Source organism: Labrus bergylta, chromosome 1 (assembly GCF_963930695.1).
Source record: "Labrus bergylta chromosome 1, fLabBer1.1, whole genome shotgun sequence".
Lineage (NCBI taxonomy): Eukaryota > Metazoa > Chordata > Actinopteri > Labriformes > Labridae > Labrus > Labrus bergylta.
This window is the reverse complement of record NC_089195.1, coordinates 33,086,794-33,099,756: the sequence shown is the minus strand read 5'-3', so window position 1 is coordinate 33,099,756 and position 12,963 is coordinate 33,086,794. Positions and strand designations below refer to the sequence as shown.

The 12,963-nt window shown below is 41.9% G+C and overlaps 1 protein-coding gene across 1 annotated transcript in view; it reads right to left on the bottom strand.

Annotated features, from left to right (window-relative positions):
* LOC109998773 (alpha-1,6-mannosylglycoprotein 6-beta-N-acetylglucosaminyltransferase B) overlaps positions 1 to 9,352 on the bottom strand; it is a 137,217-nt gene extending 127,865 nt beyond the window's left edge. Inside the window, 2 exon segments of the mRNA XM_065959487.1 lie at positions 1,831 to 1,943; positions 8,839 to 9,352. Of these exon segments, the coding sequence (XP_065815559.1) occupies positions 1,831 to 1,943; positions 8,839 to 8,906 (181 nt within the window). The 5' untranslated portion in view covers positions 8,907 to 9,352.
* Between the last annotated feature and the right edge of the window lie 3,611 nt (positions 9,353 to 12,963).

The window sequence follows — 12,963 nt, the reverse complement described above, 5'->3', positions numbered from 1 at the left end:
CTTTGTTGAGAAAAAACCCCCACTGACAAGCGGGTTAGCAGCCCCTAAAGGAATCTCTATCAGTCATCATTTGTCTTCAGTCTCATTTTGTAAAATCAATCCTGAGAGAATCGTATGGCGAGTTGAGTGAATCGTTACATCCCTACTATCAGTGTTGACCCTGATTTTCACAATCAGTGCATCTCTACGTCCAGGTTGTACATTTTTGCATTTTGCGAGCAAACTCACCAAAATAACATGAAAACGTGCTCAGCTCTGACATAGCTACACACAATCTGCTGTTTTTTTACTCTCTCCGGTCAGAAAGCGATCAATGAAGTCAAAGTCAGGAAAACATGGTGAGGTATTCCTCTGATTCAATGTCCTGTTCTATCCACAAAGACATGTCTAAATCCTTCTCCTCATGAAGGAGCCACAAGGAGAGTCAAAGCTCATTAAGACCCTAAGTCTCACTCCTTCAGTTCCTTTACATTACAAGATCCATCACTGATCCCCATACGGCTCTGTGTTCCACTTCATTCTCGACCCCTTTGACCCAACCCCCCCCCCCCAACCTATTGTCATGCTTCTACCGCCAACCTGAGTGTAACCCTGCAAACGTTCTAATCATCTCAATACCTCTTAGATGACGAGGCTTTTAGTGCTTGCTATTGGCTAATGTAGGTCATATCTGTTCTAATCCAAGCCACTGATTCAAGACAATCTCAGGAAATGAAAAGGAAACTCAATGCGTCATTATTCTGTAATTTTCATTTGCGGTCCCAGCTCGAGTGAAGGCTCCCTTTAATGGACTTCTGTGATGTTGACTCATGCGGCGAAACCATGAGAGGATCCGGGGAATCTGCAAAATGCTCTTCATCGCTTTTCGTTCATCTATCAACGATTGTGAGGAAAAGGGAGGGATAATGTGTCATTCAATATTTATGAGAATAAATCTGGCCTAAAGATGGCCTAGGCCCTGAGTCCACCAGCGCCTTTTTTAAAAAATTGTTTTCAAAGAAGAGAGAGAGCGTTTGCAGAGAGCTCCTCGGATTTTCTTTGTGCGGCCGCTCTGAGCTTCTTGAGTTGAAACATTTTCAGAAAGGTCAGAAATGATCTCAAATAGAAAACATGCAGTGAAAAGTAACGGCGCAGTGCTGGTCAAACAGCGGCCGTTGTCAACAGACTGTTGTCATGGAGACAGGATGGACATTCAGAAGGCAAAGCCAGCACTTTTCTGCCTTGAAAAAGCGCTAGCTGCATGGACACAGGAGCTCTAGACATCCTGTTTTATAGCTTTTGTCAGCTGGTAGAACTTTATTTTCACATATTTCTCCCACAAAGACGAGTCGGAGAGAAAACAAGCTGCGGTCAGTGCAGAAACCATGGTAACGGTGAGGGTGAAACTGACATATTGTATATAAAAGTAGACACTGTCACTGGAGATCAGACCAATAACTCTTAAGCTACTCGCTGCTCCCTCGTCTTCATGCCCCACCCACCACATCAATCTTCATTTACAAGCATGTTGATTTATCCCACAACACTTGAACACAACTAGAGAAAAGGCAGCTTTTCTGATGAAGGTTATACCTATGAATTTGTGGTGGAATCTACATTTACTTTACGATTTCTTTGGCTCATGAAAACACTCCAGGCGGCCTGTGTGCCTCCAGTGACAGGTGGTGCAGTTTTGACATAGTGGCACATGGCAGTGAAACGCCAGCCTGCCTATGAAGAGTTATAGCCCAGCAGTATGCAGTGACATCACAGTATTTCAGCCCAGTGAACGGGCTGTTTACCCACAAACACACACACGTATTCTCACACACACACTGCACATGTCGGTACCTTCTGTGCGGATGGTGAAGGGGGAGTCCCCGAGTCTCTTGGCTGAGAACTGCCCCCCCAGAGAGGTCATTAGAAAGCAGAGGCTGAAGAAGCCAATTCCCACCACGAATATCCTGCAACACAAGGGGAGGAGAGAGGGAATAGATGAGAAGAGAGTTGAGACAGATAGACATATTTATCGGGAATGGCAGGTAAATACATGTTTTGGGTGAGTATGAGAGAGAGAGAGAGAGAGAGATGGGGGTTGAGATATTTGGAGGCAGAAAATGGAGTGGATAACAAGTGAAAGGCTTGGAAAAGAAAATTGGTATGCCGGCAGATAAACAGGCTGACAATTATGGAAGACAGGTTTTTGTAAGACAGAATGATAAGTTGCCATAAAAAAAAAACAACAAATAGGGAAAATAATAGACATGCAAGAGCGAGGAGACGAGGGGATGTTCAGAGGAGAGCAGAAAAGGAAAAGAAAGAAACAGTGAAGAAACAGCAGGCAGCACTTCCAGAGGGCAGAGAATAAATAGAGCAAAGATCACACACAGGAAAAAGAGGAAACTGGAGGGCCAAAGGGCACTTTGAAATACTTTTGTGTTTTGATGTCATCAGTTGGCGTACATGTCGGACAAACTGCCAACGTAAGGGTGAGCAGTTTGTCCCCGAGAGCGGCCAAAACGGTGATTATTTATGTAATACAGAGGCACAGCGAGGGCGAAGGAAGATAAGCCAGGAAGGGGACAGGAGACGGCCAAAACACATTCAGGCATTTAAGGTGATTACAAAAAATGTTTGAAAAGGCAACAAGGCGAGTGTCACCCACGCCTCAGTCTGAGACACACTAAATTAGGTCACAACAACTTGCACAGTGTAGGTTACTTTGTTCTGCATACAAGCCGAGTTGTTAAATGAGTCTACATTTAAAGGGCAGATTTCAGTGGTTTGTTTTTTGCTCAAAAAGAAAAGACAGTTGCTTGTTGTAAGCTATATTAAAATAGTTATCAGTTCCCTCTACATTCATCACAACGTCATCGTTATAGCAGGATGAGAGACTGAATAAACACACGACAGAAGTGTGAATTTACAGCAAAGAAAAAGGGAATGTTTAAGTAAACAATCAAAGCTTCCTCGCTCAGCTTTGTGTACATTTTACTGGACTGAGGCCTGAGTATAAAGTCTGTATTCCCCCCCCCCCCCCCCACTATTCTGATACCATCACATGAAGCTTAAGCCTGCTATCATCTCCCCTCAGATTAGTTTGTGCCAATTTAATGGTGAATAATAATTGCGGCTGAGATTTATTTTGGTTTCAGGAGAGCTGCAAACACAGACATTGTGTAAAACATGAAGAACATCAGATAGACATAAAAACTGTGACTTATGGGCTAAAATGCACTATTTAAGATTTTGATTGTTGATCACACTTCATATAATTGTTGCAATACTAAACAACGTTGTCACATATTTTTCACTCACTGTGCAAGCCTAATATGAAATTCTTTGTTTCGACTTAGAGAGAAAATATGAGGATATTCTTTAAAAATAGTGCAGGTGTAGATACACTGAAATCCATCAGGAGCAGTGCAAATTTAAGCTTCAAAAACAAACTTCTGCTTATCCTCGCTCTGTGGCACAAATCCCATATTTGAACATATAACTAGATCTCTGGAGGGAATATAAAACGCGACTCTGTGTGGGCTCCCTCTTGTTAAGACAGAATCAGATGTTTGACTTAAAAGAGTTGAAAATCAGGTCTTTTGTAGCTGTGTAAATCCTGCCCTAGTTAAGCTACTCTCTGCAGCGTGGATGGATCAAAGGTTATCTTATGATGCAAAAATCTCTTTTGGGAAGAAGGGAGGCAAAGCACACTGTGATTCTCATCCGCCGGACGAAATAGGAGTCAGCCTCCATGACTAACCGGTCCCACTTTAAACATGCTGGTAGCTCTGCTGCTAACCGCACAGAGGAAGACTACTGAGAATATTTTGTGGTAGTAGTTCTGTACAAATAAGATTTATTTAACAATAAACAGTGAACTATCCACTACTTAAACAGCAGAAAGCTTAAGCTATTTACTGATAATTTGTGCTGTTTTGTGATGCATCGTAATAAAGGTTATAAGAAGGGGTGGGACATATTTTTTGAATATTCATGAAATCATTCATGCAAAAAAATCTAAGTGTGCATGTAACTTTCTTCTCTACTTAAAGGTCACATATTCTCCTCCTCTTCAACCAGTTTAAATTCTCTGAGCTCCTCAAAACATGTGTGTGAAGTTTCTTGTTCTAAATCCACTCTGATCCTGTATTTGATCATGTCTATAAACCCCTCTATTTCAGCCCTGCTCAGAACAGGCTGTTTCTGTGTCTGTACCTTTAAATATGTAAATGAGCTGTGTCTGACCACGCCCCCTCTCTGGAAGGATTTGGGTGTACTCTGTGCTTTCTCGCTCCATGTCCTATTGTTTACGGTGAGAAGGCAGACTCAGAGGGCAGAACAAACACCTAGCTGTGTGTCACCCACCTGGGGGAGGGGCTACTGCTCTTTGTGATGTCATGAAGGGAAAATCTCCAAAACGGCCTGTTTGAGCACACATTTTCTGAACAGTGGAGCAGGAAAAAGACGGAGAGGATGGACTTTTCTCATAATTGGGGGGTTTGCAGACAGACTAGAGACACATATTAGAGTTAGAGAAACATGGTGAAGTGTATTTTATATAATATGTGACCTTTAATAAAAATATTTTTTCCATTAAGGTTTCCTGGTTGTGATGCCGCCAGACGTTGACTGAAGCGCTTCGAGAAGCTGTTTGCCAAGCACCATAAAAGAAGAAAGCTTTAGTGTCAGGTGACACAAAACTGTACTGTTACAAATTGTAGAGATGCTAACAAACTAACTTAGCATCTCTAAACTTCAGAAACTAACAAAGTAAATGATCAATTCAGCAATCTTATTTACCCGCGATCAGGATGCTAAATCTGTTAGCCCGTTAATGACAATTTCCTTCCAGTGTTAGCATCAAGCTAAGATGTCCACTCTGGTCCATGTGTGAGAAATTTAACCCCCCTCTGGAAAATAACCCACCAGCCCCCACTGGTGTCATTTGGTGCAGTGCAGTTAGGACCCTGATGTTTCATAACCTGGATCCTTGTTTTAACCACGAGTATAACTAAGGTTGTGTTTTTCATCTGCTTCTCTTTACCACTTTCATGCTTCTCTCTGTGCGCTGCATCACGGTTTGTCATAATCACTTCATGTTTTCAAAGGCTAATGAAGCTGAACGAGGCTCTGTGCTTACATATGAGGAGAGAAAGTGAGGTCAGATCACAAGTGTGTTCAATGGTGGCTCAGTCGATCGGGCCAGATGTGAGAAACTAAACTAATTCTGGTGATTTTTAATAGATTTCTCTTGAAATGCACCTCCATAGTTTAAAGGGAGCACAACAAACAGTCAGTCACATATCATAACAAGCACAAGGGAAGCATGTATAGCAATAGCAATGTCATAAAGCTGCAGGAAGCAAATAAAGTCATGTTAGATTTTATGATATATGACCCATTTTTCCTTCTTTCATTTAATTTGTCCTGCTTTGTAAGGTTGCATTAAAACCTTTAACATCTACTCCAGAGGTTACAAACCTGCACAAACTTAACATAACACAAGACTGAATTATTCACAATCTATTGCTTCCTGTTCATACCCAGGCATGAGCTTTTTGTTAGCTTGAATGCACGGCCCAGTGAGAGATTTGACAGCACTCTCTGGAACGGTACACTAAGTAGCTGCAGTCACGCAAAGTCCCGAACCCCAAACCCCGTGAATATTGATGAGGCCCTGAGAAAAATGAGTTCCTATCAACAGCGAGGAAGAATGGCCACTTAAAAGAGCATTTGCTGGAGTGATCAGATTGACCCGAAGGGGATCGAGATGAGGCTGAATAATCTGTTAAGTATAGAGCGTGCGGTGGTTTGGCAAGCTCCCAGGGTGACTGTATTCCAAGAGGGAGCCCGATGAAGTCCAGTCCGGAGTGGTAAAACGGCGGCTTCAAGGACAGACGGGGGGGGGTGTACGACACGACCCGAGAACACATTGACACTGAATAATCATTGTAAAGGCTCGTATCTAAAGGGGGGCATCTAACATGATTACAGCTGCGTGATCGTTCCTTTATCATCATCAACATCTCGTATAGCTGGAGTAGAATCTAATGAATTACCATCCTGATTACACTTGAAAACAACTAAAACAGTCATTTGTGCTTGAATGCAGACTGAAATGAAACCTCCCCCGTTCTGCTTATTGACTTCATCTGCTCGTGGAGGATTACTACAGAGTACATTAATGTGATAATCACCGTCATAGGTCGGATTACAACAAGAAGCTTCAAATCAAAAGATGCCTGCGTGTAGCATTTGTTTTTAATGCTTTACACACAAGGATAGTGTATTTACATGAGAACGTCCCAGCATCTTAGCAGCCTTTGCACACATGCTCGCTCGCTCACTCCAGCTTCTCATTTACCTCTCCGTCTCCACAGGATACTGTGATATCGCAAAATAATAAAATATTAGTCCCATCTGTTCCAGGCATATTGCCGAATTAATTAGAATAGCTCAATCATTGTCAGAGGACCAGGGAGCTGCGACACGATAACTGAAGGGAAGCCAATCCCACACAGATATGATCAAGGGATTATTTGTCATGAATCTGACGCCGTAATACCCGCACAGATTATGTGTTGTGCTGAACAACCGGCAGGGTCACACAGGCAGCTAGATGGAAGGTGAAAACGACTTTTAAAGATCTGCTTGTCTTTCCTTTTCATTCATTGTTGCAGTGAAGGAAAACTGAAGACAGGTTTGCAAAGACAAGGGGGATAGAAAGAGGGCATGTTAGCAATATGAAACTCTTTGATTTATGCATCAATAACGACGTGTTGTGTTGCTGTGTGTGGAAAGGACAGAAAAGTGGCTGCGATGGCCGTAAGCAACACAGTGATGGATGGAGAAAAAAAAAGTCATCTTAAAGTCATGTGTGGGCGTATAGTATCTGGCCCGATGCAGTCCTAGGGCGATCGTTTTTTTTTTCCTGCTCTTATCATTTAGCAGTTTTTCCAAAGGGGCGTTAGGTGAGTGATACGGGAGGATTAGGTCCCCGGTCCTGCCTGACGAGTCTTTAATTACACAGACTTAAAAGTAAATGCTCTGCTCCCTATAATTGGATCAGAAGGGGAGATCTGCTATCAGCTAATTGGCTTCCTCGCACATATAGACTTATCAGATTTTTGCCTCTAGGTAGATAGTTCTGCGAGGCGTGGAGGAGCCGTGGTATGAACGTTAGCCGTGCTGTTTTTCCAAGAAACTTTTCCTGCTGAGTTATAGCCTTGATCCTGGAAATGATCTGAAACGACACACTACTGTATGATGGCTTGGGGGAAAAGATAAGATCAACTTATAACTCCATGTAACACAAAAGAAAAGTTCTCTCTTTTTCATACTTTTTAGACCGTTAAAGAGGTTTGTAATCTATTCTCTGGCCCCTACTGTCAACACATTCACACAAACACAGCATGCACAGTTGTATCCACAGGTAAAGTATTACAGCAGAGTCGGAGGACACGCCCACCCAGAAGCTCACTCAAATGTCCCCAATCGGAGGAAAGTGGGCACGTGGGGAGGCGGGCCTTAAAGAGACAGCAGCTAAAATTAACCGTTTCAGGCAGATGTTGAAATGAGGGGTTTAACTGACGGCAGTATCAGATACATGACGAGGTTTCTGACCTGCACATGTCGCAACACTACTCAACAGGTGTCCCAGACTGACATGATTAATGGTGAAAGTGAGGATAATCTCCTTTAATTGGGGTTGTTTGAATAGAAACGTACATCTACTATTGTAGATGACAGGTGAGGTAATTCAGGGCAGCAGCAATTACAGGAACCGACTGCAAAACGGAAACATCATGAGTGACAGCAGGTGCAAAGTGACCACAAGGTGACCACCTTTAACCACCACGAGGCCGACATGGCTGGGCCCCTGAAAGGCACGGTGAACGGGACCTCCTAGGATGTGATTTAAATCAACATGCGCACACTCGTTCAGGACTGTAAGCGCTATCCTCCTGGCTAACATTAGCTCCCTCTGCCCGGCTCCAATCAGCCTTTAGAGCGGACTGAAATAAGTTTGTTAACAAGTTCTTCTTGGGGTCAAATGCCCGAGTCGGCTCCCTCCTTTCTTTGTTTCCTGGTATCTTAACTCTGTGCAGGTCCTGGAGTGGCTGTCCTGATTACAACATCATAAAGTTCACGCTCAAGTCAGTGACATAAACATTTTAAGACGATGGGGTTCACATGTCGAAACAGAAGCAACAATAAATCAAATTTGAAATCGTGATCCTGCTGTCGCTGGAGAAACTGAGGACGGCCGAGCACCGACTCGTGGAACGGAGCTATAGCAAGCTGCCATAAGTAGGAAGTCCAGGAACCTTTGATATGATGTCTTTGATTTCAACATGGGGGTTCCAATGTTTTGCAAAACATCTCATTTTGTCAATGTGTGCTTTTGTCGCTTTAAGAGGTAAAGGTGAGTATTTAGGCGTGAGATAAAATGTGGTCATTGTTGTTAAGATGAGGATGGACCATGGACCTTTTTTTTTTTTTTTTTTGGGCAGCCTAAGGTACCTAGAACTTGCACACAAAAATAAGAGAGAAGCAGAGCAATTAAAATAAAGAATTCAAGACAGCATAGCTCAATCCACTTTAAAGTAAGTGTTCATAATGTGTCCCCTTTATCTTCACAGACAAAGACACAGGCACACAGAGATACTGGAGCTATCCATGCAGGGAGAAACCAAGTTAGAGCTCAGCTGGTACTGAAGCTGATTTCATAAGGCTCTTTGCTGATGCATCTCTGCCTGTCGTTTCTTCATCCATATGAAGGAACATCTGCTAACCCGCCACGCTGCTGCTGCTGTGGAGAAACACAAGATAAACACCTCCGGCTCTTTGTCTCTTTACCTGAACGGTTTGAACGTCACTAGACATCTTCTGACCATTATTTTTCCGTCGGTGTTGCCAGCAGTCATTTTCCAAAACGAGCGACCCCTGACATCGTTTCTAACCTCCCGACCAGGAACTTGAGGTGACCGAACATGTCATCCGCGTCCCATCCAGCGTGGTAGAAGAAAAAACAATTTAAATTAAATAGTCACCCATATGTGAGCTTATTTCAGCTCTCCTGGAGAAAAGGTTGAAAGTTTCATTCAGCAAGTCTTCCTTTTTCTTTTCTTTTTTGTCAGCGTGTGAGTGTAATATTCAAAGCGTCGCAGGAGGCTGCTGGAGTCACATCCAAGTCAGTTATTTAAAAATAAAAAATAAAAAAAAAAAATTGTTGTTTTTTGTTGTCCTGAATGAGTACAAAGTGGAAGTATCCGTGTTTTTCTCCCGTGGCGTAAATCACCAGACGTGTGCGTACATCACGGAGAGGACAGGTAGCGTCTTAACTTCACAGCTGAGCTCAAGCGACTGTGTCACTCAGCCGTGTGTCCACATCACACTCACTTAGGTACGCGTTCTGAATCCGGTTTGTATTTTCAAAATAAGAGCATCAGTATAGGCAATTAATGTCAAACTATTCATTAAACAACAAATGACTACTTTTGTCTCAGACTTTACAAGCAACTCTATTAAGGTGATAATAATTCTGATAATGATATTAATAACTCTATTGATATAACCCCCTTTAAAACATTTCACATGTATTATTTTGAAATCAAATATTATTAAAGGAGAAGGGGTGGGATTAAATACATTTATACTTCTTCCCACTTCTTTACAGACATGCAAATTGAGGTAACTAGTATATGAAAGCTTATTTTGTATGAAACATTTTTATTTTTTCTGTCTGCTAATTTATACTTTTTCTTTTCTTCTCTTTTTTAATGTTCCAAATAATAAACTTTAATTAATTTTGATTCGACAGTGCCTTACAGTTATATAAACAATCAATCAATGCATCTTTATTTGTTTAGCGCCAATTCATAATAAATGTTGCCTTGAGATACTTTAGGTAAAGCAGGTAAAAAGAACTTAATCAATATTGCATATCTACCAGGACTTAACATGAATCCATCATGAGTACTAATCAACATTTAGCAAAGTTACAGTGACAAAAAAAACAAAAACTTCCTTTAAGGGGCAGAAATCAGCCGTCTGCTGAAACTGTGCTGGGCTGTGAAAGTGGGATAGAGGGAGATGCAGGAAGAAGGATCGGGACAAACAGAGCAGCAACATCAACAAGAATGAATGAAGTAAAAGCAAATGGACAAATAAACAAAGAACAATTTAAAACTTTAATATGACACTAAACAGTCATAAAAACACATAAGTCTGGCAAAGGACAAAATTCCCCACCAAAAAAAAAGAAAAGAAAGAAAGAAAGAACAAACGGAAACTGTCATTTCCGCACTTTAACTTGTCTAAGTTTTCTTCATCACATCTTAAGTTGTCCTGTTTAGTTCATGTATGCTTATTTTTTATTTGTAGGCTATTTACTTATTTTTGTGTATGTGCTTCTGCAACACTTGAATTTTCCTTCTGGGGATCAAGTCATCTTAAATGATCTTGTTTGATTTTATCTCAAGAAACAAACTTCACTGGGAGGAACCATCCTGAAATGTTTTTGTTGTTTTTTCATTTCTTGTAGCGGCTTTAGTCCCTGGAGCGTTCTCCGGCACGATTTGATTGATTCAGAAGAGGTCGTGGTAACAGTGCTGTTGTGTTTTCCAATGCCATCAGGATGGAGATACAGGACTCTGACCTGGAAGAGGGCACGCTCTAAAAAGGAGCTTTGTTCAATCGGCTATTGAAACTCTTAATAAGCTTCCATGCTGACTGGCCTCTTTCATTGTTTATGTGTTTCTTTCTGTCTTTTATGTGTTTCTTCCCGTGCTATGATATCATATATGTATACCTGTGTACCAACTATGCAAAGCTGTGACGCCAAACATCCCCCTGGGGTGATAATAAAGTATTATATTGTATGTGTGGTCTTCAAACCTCCTAATGGGCATGTTGAACCTAAGTTTGGCTCTTGAGGGGACTCGGGTGATCATTTGTTCTAAGCAAGGTATTCTGCTGCAGAGGTCAGTCAAGAAGCCGTGCAAGAGATAGTCAAATCAAATGCCATTGTTTTAAAGAGATGAACAAAATCTTAGTCTTAACTTGCCCTCCACTTCATTTGGTTAAACTGCAGCATGGCAGATGGGACTTCTTCCTCTCACATCTATGTAAATAGTCAAAGTAGACTGTCGTAAAAACTTGACTAACCTTAGTATTAGTGAATGCAAATGGAGAACAATGAGTGCTCAAAGGAGGTCACGGCGCCACTCTGAGGGTAAGGCCATTGCACAACGAGTCGCTATCAAGAGGAAGATTTGGTTTTACAGCCTTAAGCAAATCATTTTTCACAGAGGTGACATGAGCTCCCAATTTTTCCAGACAAACAAGAACAATGTCACATTCAAATCTATGTAAAGAGCCCAAGTAGATTATCTTGAACATTTGACTAACCACGTCTCCCATTAGGAAAGAAGAGGATCAGTGAGTGCCCACATAAGGTCATGGTGCCTGTTTGAGGGTTAGGTCATCACGCTCCTCTATTCAAATGATCTCTGTTCTGACTGTTCACTTCAGAAAAGTCTTCTGAACTTAAACTAGAGGACAGATTCAGATAACCAACTCAGCTTTTATTGATTTTAAACTAAAACAGGTCAAGTTGCAGCATAAATATCTTAAAGATAAGTGTTAAAAGTTTAACATTTTGCAACAGACAGTGTAGACTTAATTAAAAGGAACTCTTACACGTCAGCCGCTCCACAAATGGAGGTCGGAGCTCTCAGAGAAGGATTGAAGATGTAGAAAAGATATAATTCAGTGGATACCTTCTTTAAGAAAGGAATCAAAGAAAATACTGGAGCAAAGGAATCACATCAGGCACTTTACTAAAGGTGTAAAGGACTTACTTTTCAACGCACTGCGTCTTCCTCAGAGTCAAACAGTGCAGGTTCAGATTTGAAAATACTAAATACTACCCTACTCACAGCGTGCAGGGACGATTAAAGGGTCTGTAGGGGCCCTTGGCAAAAATTGATTGGGGACCCCTCCAAACAGCGTTCATTATTATTTTCCTTTTTTCTTTTTTCACCCCCAGGCAGATAACTCCTCTTCATTTTACTTCATTTAAAAATGTTGGTTTTTCACAGGAATAATGCTGCCACACTTAGCAGGGCATTGAGCGTGAGCGCTGTCAGGTGGGGCCCCCATATAGGTTTCCTATTGTCGTTGCATAATTTGCACATTGCTTTGGTTTCAAGTTTGTCAGCCGCTGGGGGGCCCCCTACTGGCCTGGGGCCCCGAGGTGTTGCCCGCCTTGCCTGTTGACAAGCAGCGCCTCTGACAGTGAGTCATCACTGATTGGTTAATGAAAGTGGAATGAAAGCAGGGGATACACTGGAACTCTGCAGAGTCGTCCTATTATTATAAATAGTGTGTGTATATTGTAAATATGATCACATTAAGGATGGGATGTGATATGATTGGGCTACACATGAGTGCTGTCACAGTTCCAGTATACTCCCTGCTTTCCTCCCACTTTCATTAACCATCAGTTATGACTCGTTGTGAGTAGGATTTTTTTTTTTGTTATACATATTGTAGCATATAGAATGGTCAGAGGTACTGCTTATTAACAGATAAGGCCGGCAACATGATTGGGGCCCCGGGCCAGACGGCCAACACCCCTGAGGGAAAACAAACTTTAAAACACAGCAGCAGCTCAAAAAGTGCAAAGTTTGCAAACCTCCCCATCTGACAGCACTCAGTGTTGTTGCACTGCTACATGTTAGGATCATTATTCCTGCATCCTACATCATGTCTGGGAGTGAAAAAAGAAAGTAAGACAGAGGTAAGCGGTGCATTAAATGTAAAAGTAATGGACTGAATGCTGTGGGATCAACCTAAGAGAAACAATTTCTGACTCTATCCACTGGCCTGTAATGAGGCTCACAGCAGGATAGGATCACCCCCTGATGGAGTCTCCACACTGGTGGTGGTGGTGATAAAAGAATGCAGGATGTGATGAGG